The 15,267-nt window shown below is 42.2% G+C and overlaps 1 protein-coding gene across 1 annotated transcript in view; it reads right to left on the bottom strand.

Moving 5' to 3' along the window:
• The window catches only part of EIF3F (eukaryotic translation initiation factor 3 subunit F), a 33,910-nt gene extending 19,210 nt beyond the window's left edge, over positions 1-14,700 (bottom strand). The window contains exons 1-4 of the mRNA XM_030188042.1: positions 14,479-14,700; positions 8,315-8,385; positions 5,173-5,252; positions 330-467 (exon numbers count right to left, since the gene is read on the bottom strand). Of these exons, the coding sequence (XP_030043902.1) occupies positions 330-467; positions 5,173-5,252; positions 8,315-8,385; positions 14,479-14,680 (491 nt within the window). The 5' untranslated portion in view covers positions 14,681-14,700. The remainder of the gene's footprint in view (positions 1-329; positions 468-5,172; positions 5,253-8,314; positions 8,386-14,478) is intronic.
• Positions 14,701-15,267: the final 567 nt, after the last annotated feature.

Raw genomic sequence — 15,267 nt, 5'->3', positions numbered from 1 at the left:
TCACACAGACAGTCTCACTCTGGCTCTCTCTCTCAAACATACACACTCCCAGGAAAACCTTGCTAGCGCCCGTTTCATTCGTTCCAGAAACGGGCCTTTTTTACTAGTTAGTAATGTATAGTAGAATCTCAGACTGATGTTTCTGGTCGGTCCACATCTAGCATTAGATGCTTAATATACTCAGGTGTAAAGATTGAACATGAACACTTTTTCCAGCAATCTCCCTATCCTTTACCTAATGCACAATACGGGCCAAGATTTCTGTTCTCATGCTTAGTGGCCCAAGAACCGTAGCCATGGCCCTACCACTTAACCAACACAGCTCCTACCTGATGTAGGCTTTGATATTCATGCGCCCGCCTTGCATGCTGGTATCTAGGGTCAGGTGGATGGGGTTGTGAGCTTCCCGACTATAGTACTCATGGATCAGAACAGAGTGCTCAGTGATATCATTTCCTGTGGCGTACCTTCCAAGAACAGAAATACAATACATTAATTTCTTTTTGTACACTGCCCATATTAATGAACCTTTCCATTACCTTGATTTTCTCCTGCATTTAAATCTTTGCTCCATGTAAAAAACTGCTGAGCAATTCAAAGCCCAATAGCACAAGCTCAAAAAAACAAACAAAAAAAACAGTCACTGCCACTAATCTCTCTCCTTTACCCGTTTGTAATGCATACCTACCACAAAAGGAGAAAAGAGAACTTACCTGTTAATTTTCTGTTCTTTAGCCACCCCAAACCCCCAGATCAGTCCAGGGCTCATCTCCTAGACCAGCAGGTGGAGATAGAGTATGGAACTGTACTGTGCTTAATAACGATTAGTGCAGCTCCAACGATTCAGTAATATCAAAGTGCTGAAAATACAAGTTAACAAAACAGAACACCAACTTCCTTCTTCTGCCTTGCCTATAAAAGATTGGAGCTGCAGTGATCCCTATTAAGTACAGTACAATTCTCTCTATATTTACCTGTAGTTGATGGATGCAGGCCCTGAAATCCTGGACTGGTACAGAGTTTTATAAGACGTGCTTTGTTTTGAGTAACTACTTTTCACACTTAATACTGTATACATAATTATTGATCATATTTTAAAGGCACATGCATATACTCCAAACACTCAAAAGATAGCTAAACAACCCTCAATCCACCTTGAAGCTCAAGCAAAGCCTAAAAAAAAAAGAGTTGGTAATGAAAAAGACATATATTCAGCACAACAATGTTCCAATGCAAAGTTTATCCCAACATATACAAAACAGAAATGCTGTTTTGCTGGGTTAATGTGTCTCCAGCTAATTAACCTATGACAAGGGAAGCTTCCAACAGTTATGCTGCTATCACGATTTTACTACCTTAGACCAAACAGTCGAAGATACTGACTCTAAAGTAAGGGCCAGTGTTCAGTTCATAGAGCAGCTGAAATGTAATACAGAAAAAACTAAAAATTTCTGCTGCTGGGATGTGACAAGTTTGGAATAATATCTTGAAATTAAGTGGTCAGAACTTTTCATTTGGAGGATAACATTAAAATTTTAGGGGTAGCATTATCTAGCTCTAGCACGAGTCCAAAATCAATATGCTCGTCAAGAAATCCTCTCTGTTAAAAAAAAATTAAATTAAGGAGAATTCGTAATTTGTTAGACACTTCCGCTTTCCCATTGGTGGAACACTACTACTACTACTTAACATTTCTAAAGCGCTACTAGGGTTACGCAGCGCTGTACAATTTAACATAAAAGGACAGGCCCTGCTCAAAGAGCTTACAATCTAAAGGACAAGTGAGTAGTCAATCTAAAGGACAAGTGAGTAGTCAATTCGATAGGGACAGTCAGGTTGGGGCAGTCTGGATATCCTAAAGGTAAGAGTTAGGTGCCGAAGGCAGCATTGAAGAGGTGGGCTTTAAGCAGAGACTTGAAGATGGGTAGGAAGGGGGCTTGACGTAAGGGCTCAGGAAGGTTGTTCCAGGCATAGGGTGAGGCGAGGCAGAATGGGCGGAGCCTGGAGTTGGCAGTGGTGGAGAAGGGTACTGAGAGGAGGGATCTGTCCTGTGAACGGAGGTTTCGGGTGGGAACATAAGGGGAGATGAGGGTAGAGAGGTAGTGAGGGGCAGCAGATTGAGTACATTTGTAGGTAAGAAGTAGGTAGGAACAAAGTTTGCTTCTATTGATTCTAGACTACAACAAGATTACATATGCAGGTTGTCAAAAAAATTAAGAAAATCCAGACAATTCAGAATATTACAGCTCATTTAACATTCTCAGCCCATAAATATGATAGGGTCTGATAGACGTACATTGGCTACCACTCGAGGACTGGATTCACCTTTTATTTTTCCCTCACTTGATGTACTGCACGTAAGCCTTGGCAACAAGGCAGTTTACTATAAAAAGGGTTGAGAGAAAAGGAGGTACTAGACAGAATATAGGCCTGGGCAGCAGAGAAGGGGAAGGACTCTAGGAAAAAAGTAGGTTTTAAGTAGTTTCCTAAAAAAAGAGAGATGAGAGGGTTGGAGAGGGGCAAATCGTTCCAAAGTTTGGGTCCTATGTATCTAAAGGCGGAGTTCCTCGAGACTCTGAGATGAAGGACAGAGGGTGGGAGGAAGGGTCAATAGGTTCTGATCTGCAGAGCCGAGACAGGGATTTTTAAAATCCTTTCTGGATTGGCAACTGCATATTTGTCTGAGTGGGTTCAATTCTCATCCAAAGAAAGACATCTCCAGGATTCTAAGTTACTACATTCCAAACCCCAGTAAGCTGAGAAATAATTCTCTTCAAGTTCTGCCGATTAAGCCACTGCCATTTGGAATGCAATCCCTATTCAAATCAGAAAATAAAAGGATTACTTACTTTTTAGGAGGTACTGATAACTTTTTAAAGCAATATCCTACTATTAATTGGTTTTTTTTTTTTTTTTTTTGTTACATATGTTGTTAGCTCCCTGGTTCTTTTTTAACCTGTAATCTGCGTAGAACTCGCAAGGTGTTTGCAGAATATAAGGATATTTGTATTGTATTAGCAACCACAAACATGTAGGCATATTTTCAAAGCATTTAGACTTACAAAGTTACGTAAAGGGGCATTTTCAATATAACGCCTAAGTCCGATTTTGGACGTTTTGCACAAAACATCCAAAATCCAAATAGGAAAGGTCATTTACTAAAAAAAAAAAAAAAGAGCACGTGCAAAACATAGAGCTTCATTCCATTGGGAAGTAGGAGGAGCCAGCATTTTTAGCAGACTGGTCCCCCAGACGTCCCAGGAGAGCAATGGGCACCCTAGAGAGCACTTCTGTGCCCTTCATAAAAATGCTCCCAGGTACACATCTCACCTTTGCTCCCTTATCTTGTCCCCTGAGCCCTCCAAAACACACTGTCCCCCACTACAATAGCCCTTATGGGTGAAGGGGGCACATATGTGGGTACAGTTGGGTTTTGGTGACTTTGGGAGTGGTCACAGTTTCCACCACAAGCGTGACAGGTAGAGGGAGATAGGGACCCGAGTCTCCCACTACATAGTGCACTGCACCAACCACTACATTACTCCAGGGACCAGTATGTTGTTCTAATAGACCTAACATCTGAGGCTGTCATAGAGGCTGGTAAGTCATATATTTTGTGTGTGTGTGTATTGGGGGGGGGGGGGGGGGGGTCACCCCTGATTCTCTCCAGTGGTTATCTGGTCATTTAGGGTACCTTTTTGTTCCTTATTCATTCTGAAAAACAGGTCTAGACCAAAACATCTTAGTCCTGGACATTTTTGTTTTGTTCCATTATAGCTGTAAAACGTCCAAGTGTTAAGCTCGCCCTAATCCCGCCTTCGAAACACCCCGACATGCTCCCTTGTGATTTGGACGCACTGCAGACAAATTGCATAGATAAAAGTCTGCAAAATTGTACCGATTTGGACGTTTTCAGAAGTAAAGCATCCAAATGGTGCTTTATGACACTTTTCGGACATTTTTCTCTTTCAAAAATGAGCCCCATAACCACCTATGGAACTTTATAAGTTTAAGTGCTTTGAAAATGAGTCCCATGGTGTATCTGACAGAAGTCCAAACAAAAAAAAAAAACAGCACCACGGGCCTTTAAAAATGGAACACAGTTCTTTAATGAATGAGCCTTGACAAAAAGACCCGACACACGGGCTGTGTTTCGGTGACTAACACCTGCGTCAGGGGTCACAGTGATGACGTGGAAAACTTGGGGAATAGCTCGAATATATTCCTCTACAATATATTATTCCTTACCCCACGTCTCATATAGTAAAAGCTACAACGCACCAAGGCACTTTCACTTTCTGTATCCAAGGCTGTGCATTACCTGCAATTCCAATAAATTCCATTTGATTCTTTAATATAAACTCTGAACACATGCTTAGTTAAGGTGTATTCCCTACAGAGTATGATGGTAATTAACCAGGTACATATAGAAATATTTCTGCCTCCTCACCACAGCCCGAGGCTGACGCAGCAAGAAACCTAGCGGAGGAGTAGCCTAGTGGTTAGAGCACAGGTCTTGAAATCCAGAGGTGGCCAGTTCAAATCCCACTGCTGCTCCTTGTGATCTTGGGCAAGTCACTTAACCCTCCATTGCCTCAGGTACAAACCTAGATTGTGAGCCCTCCTGGGACAGAGAAACAGAAGCCTGCCCTTGCAGATCAGCAGTGCGGCCGCGCAGGCTTCTGTTTCTGTGAGTCTGACGTCCTGCACGTACGTACAGGACGTCAGACTCACAGAAGCAGAAGCCTGCGTGGCCGCGTTGCTGATCTGCAAGGGCAGGCTTCTACATGGAACGTTACTAATGGAGGAGTAGCCTAGTGGTTAGTGCAGTGGAACATCGAACATTGCTACTATTTGAGATTCTACATGGAATGTTGCTATTATTGGTGATTCTACACAGAATGTTGCTAGTGGAGGAGTGGCCTAGTGGTTAGAGGAGTGGCCTAGTGGTTAGAGCACCGGTCTTGCAATCCAGAGGTGGCCAGTTCAAATCCCACTGCTGCTCTTTGTGATCTTGGGCAAGTCACTTAACCCTCCACTGCCTCAGGTACAAACTTAGATTGTGAGCTCTGCAGGGACAGGAAAATACCCAGTGTACCTGAATGTAACTCCCCTTGAGCTACTACTGAAAAGGCTGTGAGCAAAATCCAAATAAATAAAATAAATAAATACCATCCCACGATCACTTCGCTCGAGGAAACCTTCCTGTGCAGGTCATACATGTTCTTGGCAAATTCCATATCGACAGCCACCTGAGTACCAGAGCACAGAATAGGAAAATGGATTATTACTGCCCACACAAGTACAGTGCAGGTGACAAACAGATTTCCACCCCGTGTCTTGCTATCTCAGCCAAGGATGCAGATGACTTGGCTAAGAAGTGCAAAAGAAAAGATGCTGCTTTATGCTGGGTCAAACCAAGCACAACAAGCCAAGGCATCTTACCTCCAACAGTGGCCAATCCAGCTCATATACCTGGTAGGACCCCAAAGAGAAGCTATGGTCCTTGCTGCTTACTCCCAGGTCTCAAGTCTGTCTGCCTAATAACGGACAGAAGTTTTCTGTGCCAGCAGCAGCCTTGACCACGTTCCTAAGCCCAGGCACATTGGATATGATCTCAATCTCCCAACAGAAAATATTAAATTAAATTATACTTTAACTGTATAATCTGCAAAACAAATATCACCTGCAAACATCACTAAGATTACAAGAAGACATCCAACACATACTGGTGTTTGAAAACAATGAGAAAAACAAACAACGAATTGAATTCAAGATCTGCACGACAACACAAAATCATTCACGCAGATGCCCCACTCTACATGTTAAACCTAGTGTGGACTTGCCACCCAGAAACGCCAAAAGATCAGCCCGCAAATTCCTCAACCTGAACTACCCCAGCTGTAAAGGAATTAAATACAAACAGTCATATGCCACTACCTTTGTGTACAAAAGCACATAGATATGGAACACACTACCCATGGCCTTGAAAACCATGGACAATCTAACCAACTTTCAGAAATCTTTGAAGACACATCTCTTCACCAAAGCCTACAAAAGAGATCCCAACGAAACAAGTCACTCCTAAACTACTCAGGTGCATCAATGAACACCTCTCACACGACCTTACCTAACATCTCCCATTTAAATCCTCACCTACCTTCAGCTAATTATCGATTGTATCGAATATCATGTAATGATTACATCAAAACACTACTCTGTAAGCCACATTGAGCCTGCAAATAGGTGGGAAAATGTGGGGTACAAATGCAATAAATAAATACATTTAAAAAAATGCAGATATACAGATCATCAGAACAATAAAACCTAATTCCTAATCAAATGCCTTTCTATATACAGGCCTTCTAACATCAGCACATTACACCCAGTATCCAGTTACGTAAATGTTTCCAGTTCAATGCTAGGGAACCTACATTTGTCTTTTTTTCCCCCCATACTGGCTGGGAAGCATCTTGTCTGTAGTCTACTACTCCATGCTACAATTACCACTCTCTCACATTTAGATTTTTCACTTCTACTTAACAATTCCTGTGTCAACCTTTGACCTACTTGGGTTTCTGAGTAACTTTCCCAACATACTTGTGCAAATCACAAACAAGTTCTCCTAGACATAACTAGGATATGCAATACAATATCATTTCTATTGAAATGACCGATTTACATACCAAAATACCTCTGAATAAAATGTTTCCACTGTCTCTGAAAAGTCATAGTAATTCTGTGATAAATTTCAAAGGACTTGAAATTGTCTGTTTGTCTGTCCAATTTAGATTGTAAGCTCTGTTGAGCAGGGACTGTCTTTTCATGTTAATTTGTACAGCGCTGCGTAAGTCTAGTAGCGCTATAGAAATGTTTAATAGTAGTAGTAGACAGTGCATTCTAAAATTCTGCTGCTCGATATGTCAAACACTCCATTTATAATTTTACCCCTTTTGTATCCAGAAAACATAATGGCCAATTTCTTGCTAGTCAGGGTTGTTGTTTTCTTTTTAAATTTTATATTTATTGACATTTCCAGTGACATATCAAGCAACACTTGAATACAGAAAACAGGCATTAAAAAAGTAAAGAAAAATTCTAATCACAAAGAAAGTAGCCTTTTACAAAAGGTACTACTAAAGGAAATAAACTCTATCCCTTAGCCCCCAAATCAGGTGAACTGAAGGAAAAAAAACAACAACAATAAAATATATACTACCATTTTATAGAACAGGTCTTTCTCCAGGGTGAAATTTTGCATTTCTTGTGGAGCTTTCCTCCTGGTTGAAGCTACTGCCATAACCAGGACATGAAGATATCCTATTTTCAGTGTTTTTTCCCTCATATTCTGTAATGTTTTCTTTATTAATACAGCTTTTCCCATATTCTACACATACCGTATTTTTTGGACTATAAAACACACCAGACCATAAGACGCACCTAGGTTTTAGAGGAGGGAAATAAGAAAAAAATATATTTTGGACTATAAGACGCACCTTTTTCCTCCTCTACAACCTAGGTGCTCCGGTGCGTCTTGTCCGAATGTCTCCCGTTTCCAGGGTCCGTCCTTCCGTCCGTCTCCCTCCCGAGTTCCAGGATCCCCAGCCCGCCATCCCTCCAAGATCGCCCGCCCTCTCTCCGAGATCCCTTCCCTCCCGCCCGCCCGAGTTCCAAGATCCCCTTCCCTCCCGCCTTCCCGATTTCCGAGATCCCCTTCCCTCCCTCTGCGTTCTAAGTAATTTTACCTAGTCGGGGCAGCAGCAGAAGCGAAAACCATGCAGCCTCCGCACGTCACTCTTCCCTGTTCTGTTTTTCTCAGCTCTGGTCCCGCCCTCAGTGGGACCAGAGCTGAGAAAAACAGAACAGGGAAGAGTGACGTGCCGAGGCTGCATGGTTTTCGCTTCTGCTGCTGCCCCGACTAGGTAAAATTACTTAGAACTCGGAGGGCGGGCGGGCGGGAGGGAAGGGGATCTCGGAGGGAGGGCGGGCGATCTTGGAACTCGGGCGGGCTGGGGATCCCGGAAGTCGAATTTCTCTACGTTCGGACTATAAGACGCACCCCCCATTTTCCTCCCAAATTTTGGGGGAAAAAGTGCGTCTTATAGTCCGAAAAATACGGTAATCCAGTTTCTTTACTATTTTTATTTTATCAGTATCCCTTTTGCCACAACTGCAGTTTTACTTAGTGCCTCCCCTGCAGAACAACAGAATGCAACAGCAAGCATGGGATCCCAAGGCCCTGATCAAGGATTTGCTGCCTCACCTAAAAGGTGGTGCAGAGTCAGCAGAAACTCAGATAACGCCAAACACTCACCTCATCCTCAGACTCATTATGGGGGACAGAGAAGCAGTTGGTGACCTCCACAGAATGTTTATCAACCGTACCTACAAAAAAAGAAGAAAAATGCTGTATGGAAGAACACCTGATCTCACACAGCACCACTCATCACAACTTGGTCACCACCTACTTTCTAGTGTGTCAGTGAAACATCTTATCATTTTTGCTCTACCCCCCAAGACACAATCTGTTGAGATTTCAGATTCTTACAGCAGTGTTCAGCCCTAGCCCCTCTCCCCATACTCACCCCACCTTCTTCTCTGTGTTACTCCGATAAACAGAAAAACAGTGGTGTGAAAAAGTTTGGAATAGGTGTTTGCAGTGTGAAATTTCAGTATCATTGGCATTCAATGAGGATATCCTGAAAACTTTGACTGGTTGCCTGTGGATCAAGACAGCAAAAACTCTCCACATTATCACAGCCCTGCACAATCAACTCCCATCCATAGTCATCAAGAAATTCCTGACCACGTTTCTTCCCTTCATCCACACAATGGTACACATTAGTCTCACAACTTGAACAGTCCCTCCGTTACGGAAAGCTGCCGCTATACACCCTAAACTCACCCTAAACCTTCTATGACTATTTCCTGTGTTACAAATTACTGACCCAATGCAAATCTGCCATTTGTAGCTAAAATCCTTGTCCACCTGCAGCTAACAGAATTCATCACCAAAACAAATGTCCTACACCCGCACCAAACAGGCTTTCGCCAACACCATAGCACTGAAACTGCTCTGCTTGGCATCACCACCTTTATACGCTACTATCTGGATCACTTTAAAAGCATTCCTCTTCTCTCTTTGGACCATACAGCTGCTTTTGATCTTATTGACAACACATTTTACTCCAACATCTCGACAGCATAGGCCTCACAGAAATAGTTTACAGATGAGATGGTTCCGAACTTACCTATCACAATACACTATACTGTACACAGCACCGCTACAACCTCTACTCTCTACGCTCCCTCCTCCAGAGTTCCTTAAGGCTCTATCCTATCTCCCAAACTATTTAACATTTTCCTCGCCCCTATACTCATACTAGCTCAATCTCCTGACATGACCACGTGTGTCTACATGGACGATATTCAACTTCGTTGCACTCTCAACCTCCAGGACCACCATGACATATCTACCATCCTATATAATAAAACGCACCTCCAACATTCTGAAGCTGACTGCATGGCTGAGGCATTCCTGCTCTCTGTATCCATCTCCTGAATTGACATCACGTACTTCCGGGTTCGTCACAAGCAGAAGTGACCAACCACACGAGGTTTCTCAGCTTCAGAATGTTGGAGGTGCATTCTATTAAATAGGATTGGTCAGTTCCTTGAAGCACAGCCAGAGCTCAGCGTCATGCACAGTAATGCTCAGACACCAGAGAGAGGAGGGGGCCTGACACCAGAGTGGGGGGAGGTATCTCTGTCACACACACACTCTCTCTCTCACAGTCAATATCTTTCTCTCTCTCACACACTCTATGTCTCACACTGTATCACATTCACTCTCTATGTGTCACACAGTCACTCACACACTCTCTTGGTCTCATACACTCAGTCTCACAGACAGTCTGTGTGTCTCACACACACTATCTCTCTCGCACACACTGTATCTGTGTGAAACACACACTCTCTCTCTCACACTGTGTCTCACATACGCACTTGCACACACTCTCATTCTCACACACACACACTCTCTCACAGACACACTCGCACCCAGACTCACTCTCTCTCTCACACATACTCACACATTCACTCTCTCTCTCACATACACTCTCTCAAACATACACACTCCGAGGAAATCTTTGCTAGCGCCCGTTTCCTTTGTGTCAGAAACGGGCCTTTTTTACTAGTTAATGATAAAACTTGTCCAAACCTCCACCTGGATACGTAACAGACTTGCTCTAAATCCTGCTAAATCAAAGGCCCTCCTCTTTACTAATCACCCAAACAGAACCCTATGTCACCCACTTATGCTAGATAGCAGTACAATCCCACTAACCAACACCACACATATACTTGGAGTTACTCTAGACACCAATCTCACTTTCCGTCCCCAAATTGGTCAAATTATTTATTACATTTTTACCCCGCTCATCGCAGGCTCAACGCGGCTTACAAAGGAGGTATGTGATAGGACAAATAAACATGGAGTAAATGGGATAAAAGAGGTATGAGTGAAAGGATAGGGATGGGTAAGGAGGTAGAGTGATAAAGGAGAAGTTGAGCAAGGTATGATCGTGAAGATGTAGACATGTTTCTGGTAATCCAACTGATAAGCTCAATACAGTCTTTGTTTCAGCTCCCAATGTATTCATTCACTTAATGTTTCACAGCGAGACTACAATTCACTGTACAAAGGTATTAGGATCAAAAAGCTCAGACGCTTACAATTAGTTCAGAATACTGCTTAGATTCAAACAAAAATCGGTAAATACAATCATATCACAACGCACTGGCTACCTATTAAGCACTGAATTACCTACAAATTGCTCCCACTAGTCTTTAAGACACTTAAATCAGACGAACCCTTATACCTTGCTCACCATCTTATTCACTATGTCCCAACTCGTTCTCTTCGGTCCCTTAAAAAAACCCATCTTTACACACCCAATCACAGGGAAATTACCCATGAGCACACTAGATACTCTCAGTACAAGGACCCCTTTTGTGGAATTCACTGCTCCCACATCTCTGTTTACAGACATCCCTTGATCAATTCAAAACCGATCTTCTATCGGCCCACACCTTCCGAGCAATCACTGGATAACGACAGTGCAACCTTCTGTTTGGCCCTCTCCCACTCTTCTAATTGTAGTTCTGCCCCCTTCCCGCACTGTAATGTTTTATGATAGCCACACTCCTCCTCTTTTACTATTTACCCTTTACGCCATCTAGATGGCATATCCATAGAGTGGGTTAGCAAATATAAATAAACGAAGCTTGATCACTGATTGGCCTGATATATCAATGGCCAAGACACAAAAGGAGCTGCTGAAAAACTCACATGGCATCATTAACAGGAGACTGCATTATAAGCAGGAAGGAAAAGAGGAGGAAAAAGGGTTGGGATTACAATCTTTTTACTTGATAACATCTTATACTTCACCATCCAGTCCTGTTCATACTACTACAAGACAAGGAGTGAGGATAGAGCATAAGGCATGGATACCATACATCCAACTCATAAGAATTAATCTCCCAAAGGTGAATTTTTTTTTGTTACATTTGTACGCTGTGCTTTCCCACTCATGGCAGGCTCAATGCGGCTTACATGGGGCAATGGAGGGTTAAGTGACTTGCCCAGAGTCACAAGGAGCTGCCTGTGCCTGAAGTGGGAATTGAACTCAGTTCCTCAGGACAAAAGTCCACCACCCTAACCACAAGGCCACTCCTCCACCAGCGTATAGACATTATATAACTAGAGATACAGGATTCACACTGTCAGGGGCTACTCAGACACCACTATACATTTTGAAAAAGTAGGAGTGCTGGGACAGATGCACGAATGCTTTTTCTACAACTCAACACCCTCAGCATATGCCCTACATCCCTAACTGAACTATATTCTGGAGATAGACCTAACCAGTCTAGTTCTCGGGGTTTTCATAATAAACAAGAATAAAATGAATTATTATTATTCATTGCATTCTTTGCAGGCTCAATGTGGCTTACAATTCATCATGGAAATTGGAAATAGAAGAGAATATACATTTGGTTTACAGAGGGTATTTGTTACATGGTGTTGAAATACATAATAGTTTTAAAGTAAAAGACATTGTAAGACATTTCTGGATATATTAAAGAATATACAGTTACACGTGCATAAACCTCAGACACAGTAGATGTAAATTTCTCTCATGCATATTCACTGTGAATAGCTTAAAAAACGAACTGGCTACTTATGCCTCGGGATAAGACCAGGCTAAGCTCCTGAGGATCCATTCCTTCGGCACAGGATTCCTTTATGCTCAAACATGCGTGGGATAAGCACAGGAAACACCGTTATTTCGTGATTTCCTTAGGACCGAATGACAGAGATTAACCCTTGTAGTTCTTATTTTCTCTTAAGTTCATTTTTACAAAAGCTTTGAACTCAGTATATGATACAGGAATTCATTACGTGTTTCAGATTTTTAATAACTAGATGGGTTTTTCTATGATTCTGTATTATCCTTGCTACTCTTTGTTTAGAATTCAATTTACAATATAGGCTTACAAGCTGTTCCATTTATCATATGAACATAGCCTACTGGTCAATTGTGTGCATTTATTGCATTATATCTTTAATTTTTTGAATTTTACTAAGACATGCTTCTACGTGTCTCCTGCTTATAAATTGGCTCCTCCTCTGTATTTAAAATATACTCTAAATTGTAAATTGATTCCTGGGAATATATAAGCTTATTTTTAGCTATCCCTCTGAATGTGAATCTTGATATGCTGTCATAATTTAGGGCCCAAATTGTGAAAGCATAGAAAGGATCAGTTTAAAATTTAATATAATTTTCATTTTCCAAATTGGCTGTGAACTATTACAGAGGACTATAGGTTATTGTCCTTCTCATTTGACCTATTTAAACCTTGTAAAGGTCACGTGAGGAGGCCTCATAGAAATATATAGTTTTTACATCTTTCTTTTCTGATATTGGCTTTTCTCTATCTCTTTAAATATCATATTAAGGGCTGTATTTTCCTGGAGCAGACTCTGACCACAATGTTTCCTCAGACTATGCTGACTTCCTGTGCCAGCAACATCTCATCTACAGAGAAAAATTGTTTTCTACTTGTAACTTATGATTTTATATATTGAAACTATGCTCCACATACTGGTGCACCAAGGAACTAACAATACATTCTTTGATTTTTTCTTTCTAATGATCCTGTGCTAAGATTTAAATACTAGGCATTACTTGTATGTCATCTCTATTTAATCAGTACTGTAGGTTGACTAAAGACTGCAAAACCAATTCCTGATCTACCACCTCTATTCCAGTTTAGTACTTCTACTGCAACTGACCTCTGGCAAGAAAAAGGAGCACCAACTTCTCCAATGAGAATTTTCTTTTGTCCAAATGAAGTCATTAATTTAGACCTTCTTGGTTATGCACTTAAATATTCTACTGTATTAAATATTTTTGCAGGCTCATCTTTTCCAAAACCTACATGACACTTTACATATGAGCTCTCTGTTACAACAGACAGCGACCGTGATTCCAGAAGATACTTCCATCACCTGGACTAATTATGAGTTTTCAATTTCTACACATTAGTTTTCTGCTTTGACTATGACTATTTCCTAAGCTAACCTTCTTTTTTCTGAATCATCTAACTTGTAAGTCCTGCTGGCCTCCTGCAGCTGAGGGCCCAACCCTTGGTGAATGTTAGTCATCGCAGGTGAAGATTCCATATCTATTGGCAATAGATTGCAACACATTGCCCTCCATACATCAATAACTTGAACATTTACCATCATCTCTAAATTTTAATTTTTACTCTTTTCTTTTGTTCCATATACTTAACCATTGTTATTTGATCATGTCTTCGTAATAATTACCAATCTGTCTCGCACATTATGCAAGCCAGAAGTGGGGATATATTATGCAAATCCCAATTCCAAATCCCAATTGCAAATCCCAATTCCCAATCCTTACCTATTTATGTAAATTGGTTTCCCTTTTGTTTTTGCACTTAATTAGCACTGTTTTCTCCATGTTTACATTGTCTTTCATTTCTCTTGACATTTATTCAGAATGGATCCTCAGGAGCTTAATCAGGATCGGGAGGCGGGACTGGTGATTGGGAGGCGGGGATGGTGCTGGGCAGACTTGTGCGGTCTGTGCCGGAGCTGGTGGTTGGGAGGGGGCGAGGATAGTGCTGGGCAGACTTATACAGTCTGTGCCCTGAAAAAGACAGGTACAAATCAAGGTAAGGTATACACATGAGTTTATCTTGTTGGGCAGACTGGATGGACCGTGCAGGTCTTTTTCTGCCGTCATCTACTATGTTACTATGTTTCATCCAAAAGAATCCTGCTAGAGATATTGGGCTTGGTTGTTGGGGTGATAAGAGAAATCACGTATTTAAGGGTCAGGAGGAACTGCAGAACGCGGCACAGCCGTATCTCTCACGTACCCAGCAAGGTGCCGATCACACGTCCCGCACCCTCGTTACGGCGCTCGTAACTGTCCACAATAGATGAAAGTACCACCGGGTGTACTTTTACCACCGACCCATTCAGCACCGCGGCTGTCACCGGAGGCGAAGGAACCGGAGCCGGGACCTGGACCACCGGGACAGACACCGGCACCGGGGCTGCAGAGGTAACTGCCGCCATCTTTATCAGAAAAAGGAAGGAAAGAGCACAGCGTGACGTACTACGTTATAACAATCTGCCCTCTGATTGGTCAGCACAATCTAAGCTCTTCCTCTCTACGCAGCCGCAGTATGGAATACACAAGGAGGTTAGATTGAGAACAGGAGACGGTAGAAGGCTATCTGGGTTGAAGCCAGTAGGTGTGGTTTGCTAGCAGTAGGCGGAGTCGCAAGTACACCCAAAACAATAGTCAACGCTATTGAAAGCAATAGTGAAAGATTATCAGAAATCATGGACTGATTATGCGTGGTCCATCTGTAAAAGGTCAAAAGCTGTTCCAGTTGGATTGGCAGTGCCTTAAAAGGTGGAGGACAGAAGATTTTTTTTTTTTTTTTTACTTGACAGCTTTTTAATTTATTTGAAAGCGCTCCATATCTCTCTATATAAAAGGCAACACCAACGTTCTATGAAGCCTCCAGCCGGAAGTGTGAAGGGGGCGAGATATCCGCTTTCCCTATGAGTGTCTGCCCCGCCCTCTCTGTAACACAAACAGTCAGTGAAGGAAAACAGCAGAGCACGAAATCAAATCGCTGGCTCTGTAACAGTGA

This window comes from Microcaecilia unicolor, chromosome 14, assembly GCF_901765095.1.
Source record: "Microcaecilia unicolor chromosome 14, aMicUni1.1, whole genome shotgun sequence".
Classification (NCBI taxonomy): domain Eukaryota; kingdom Metazoa; phylum Chordata; class Amphibia; order Gymnophiona; family Siphonopidae; genus Microcaecilia; species Microcaecilia unicolor.
This window is presented reverse-complemented; position numbering and strand designations above follow the sequence as displayed.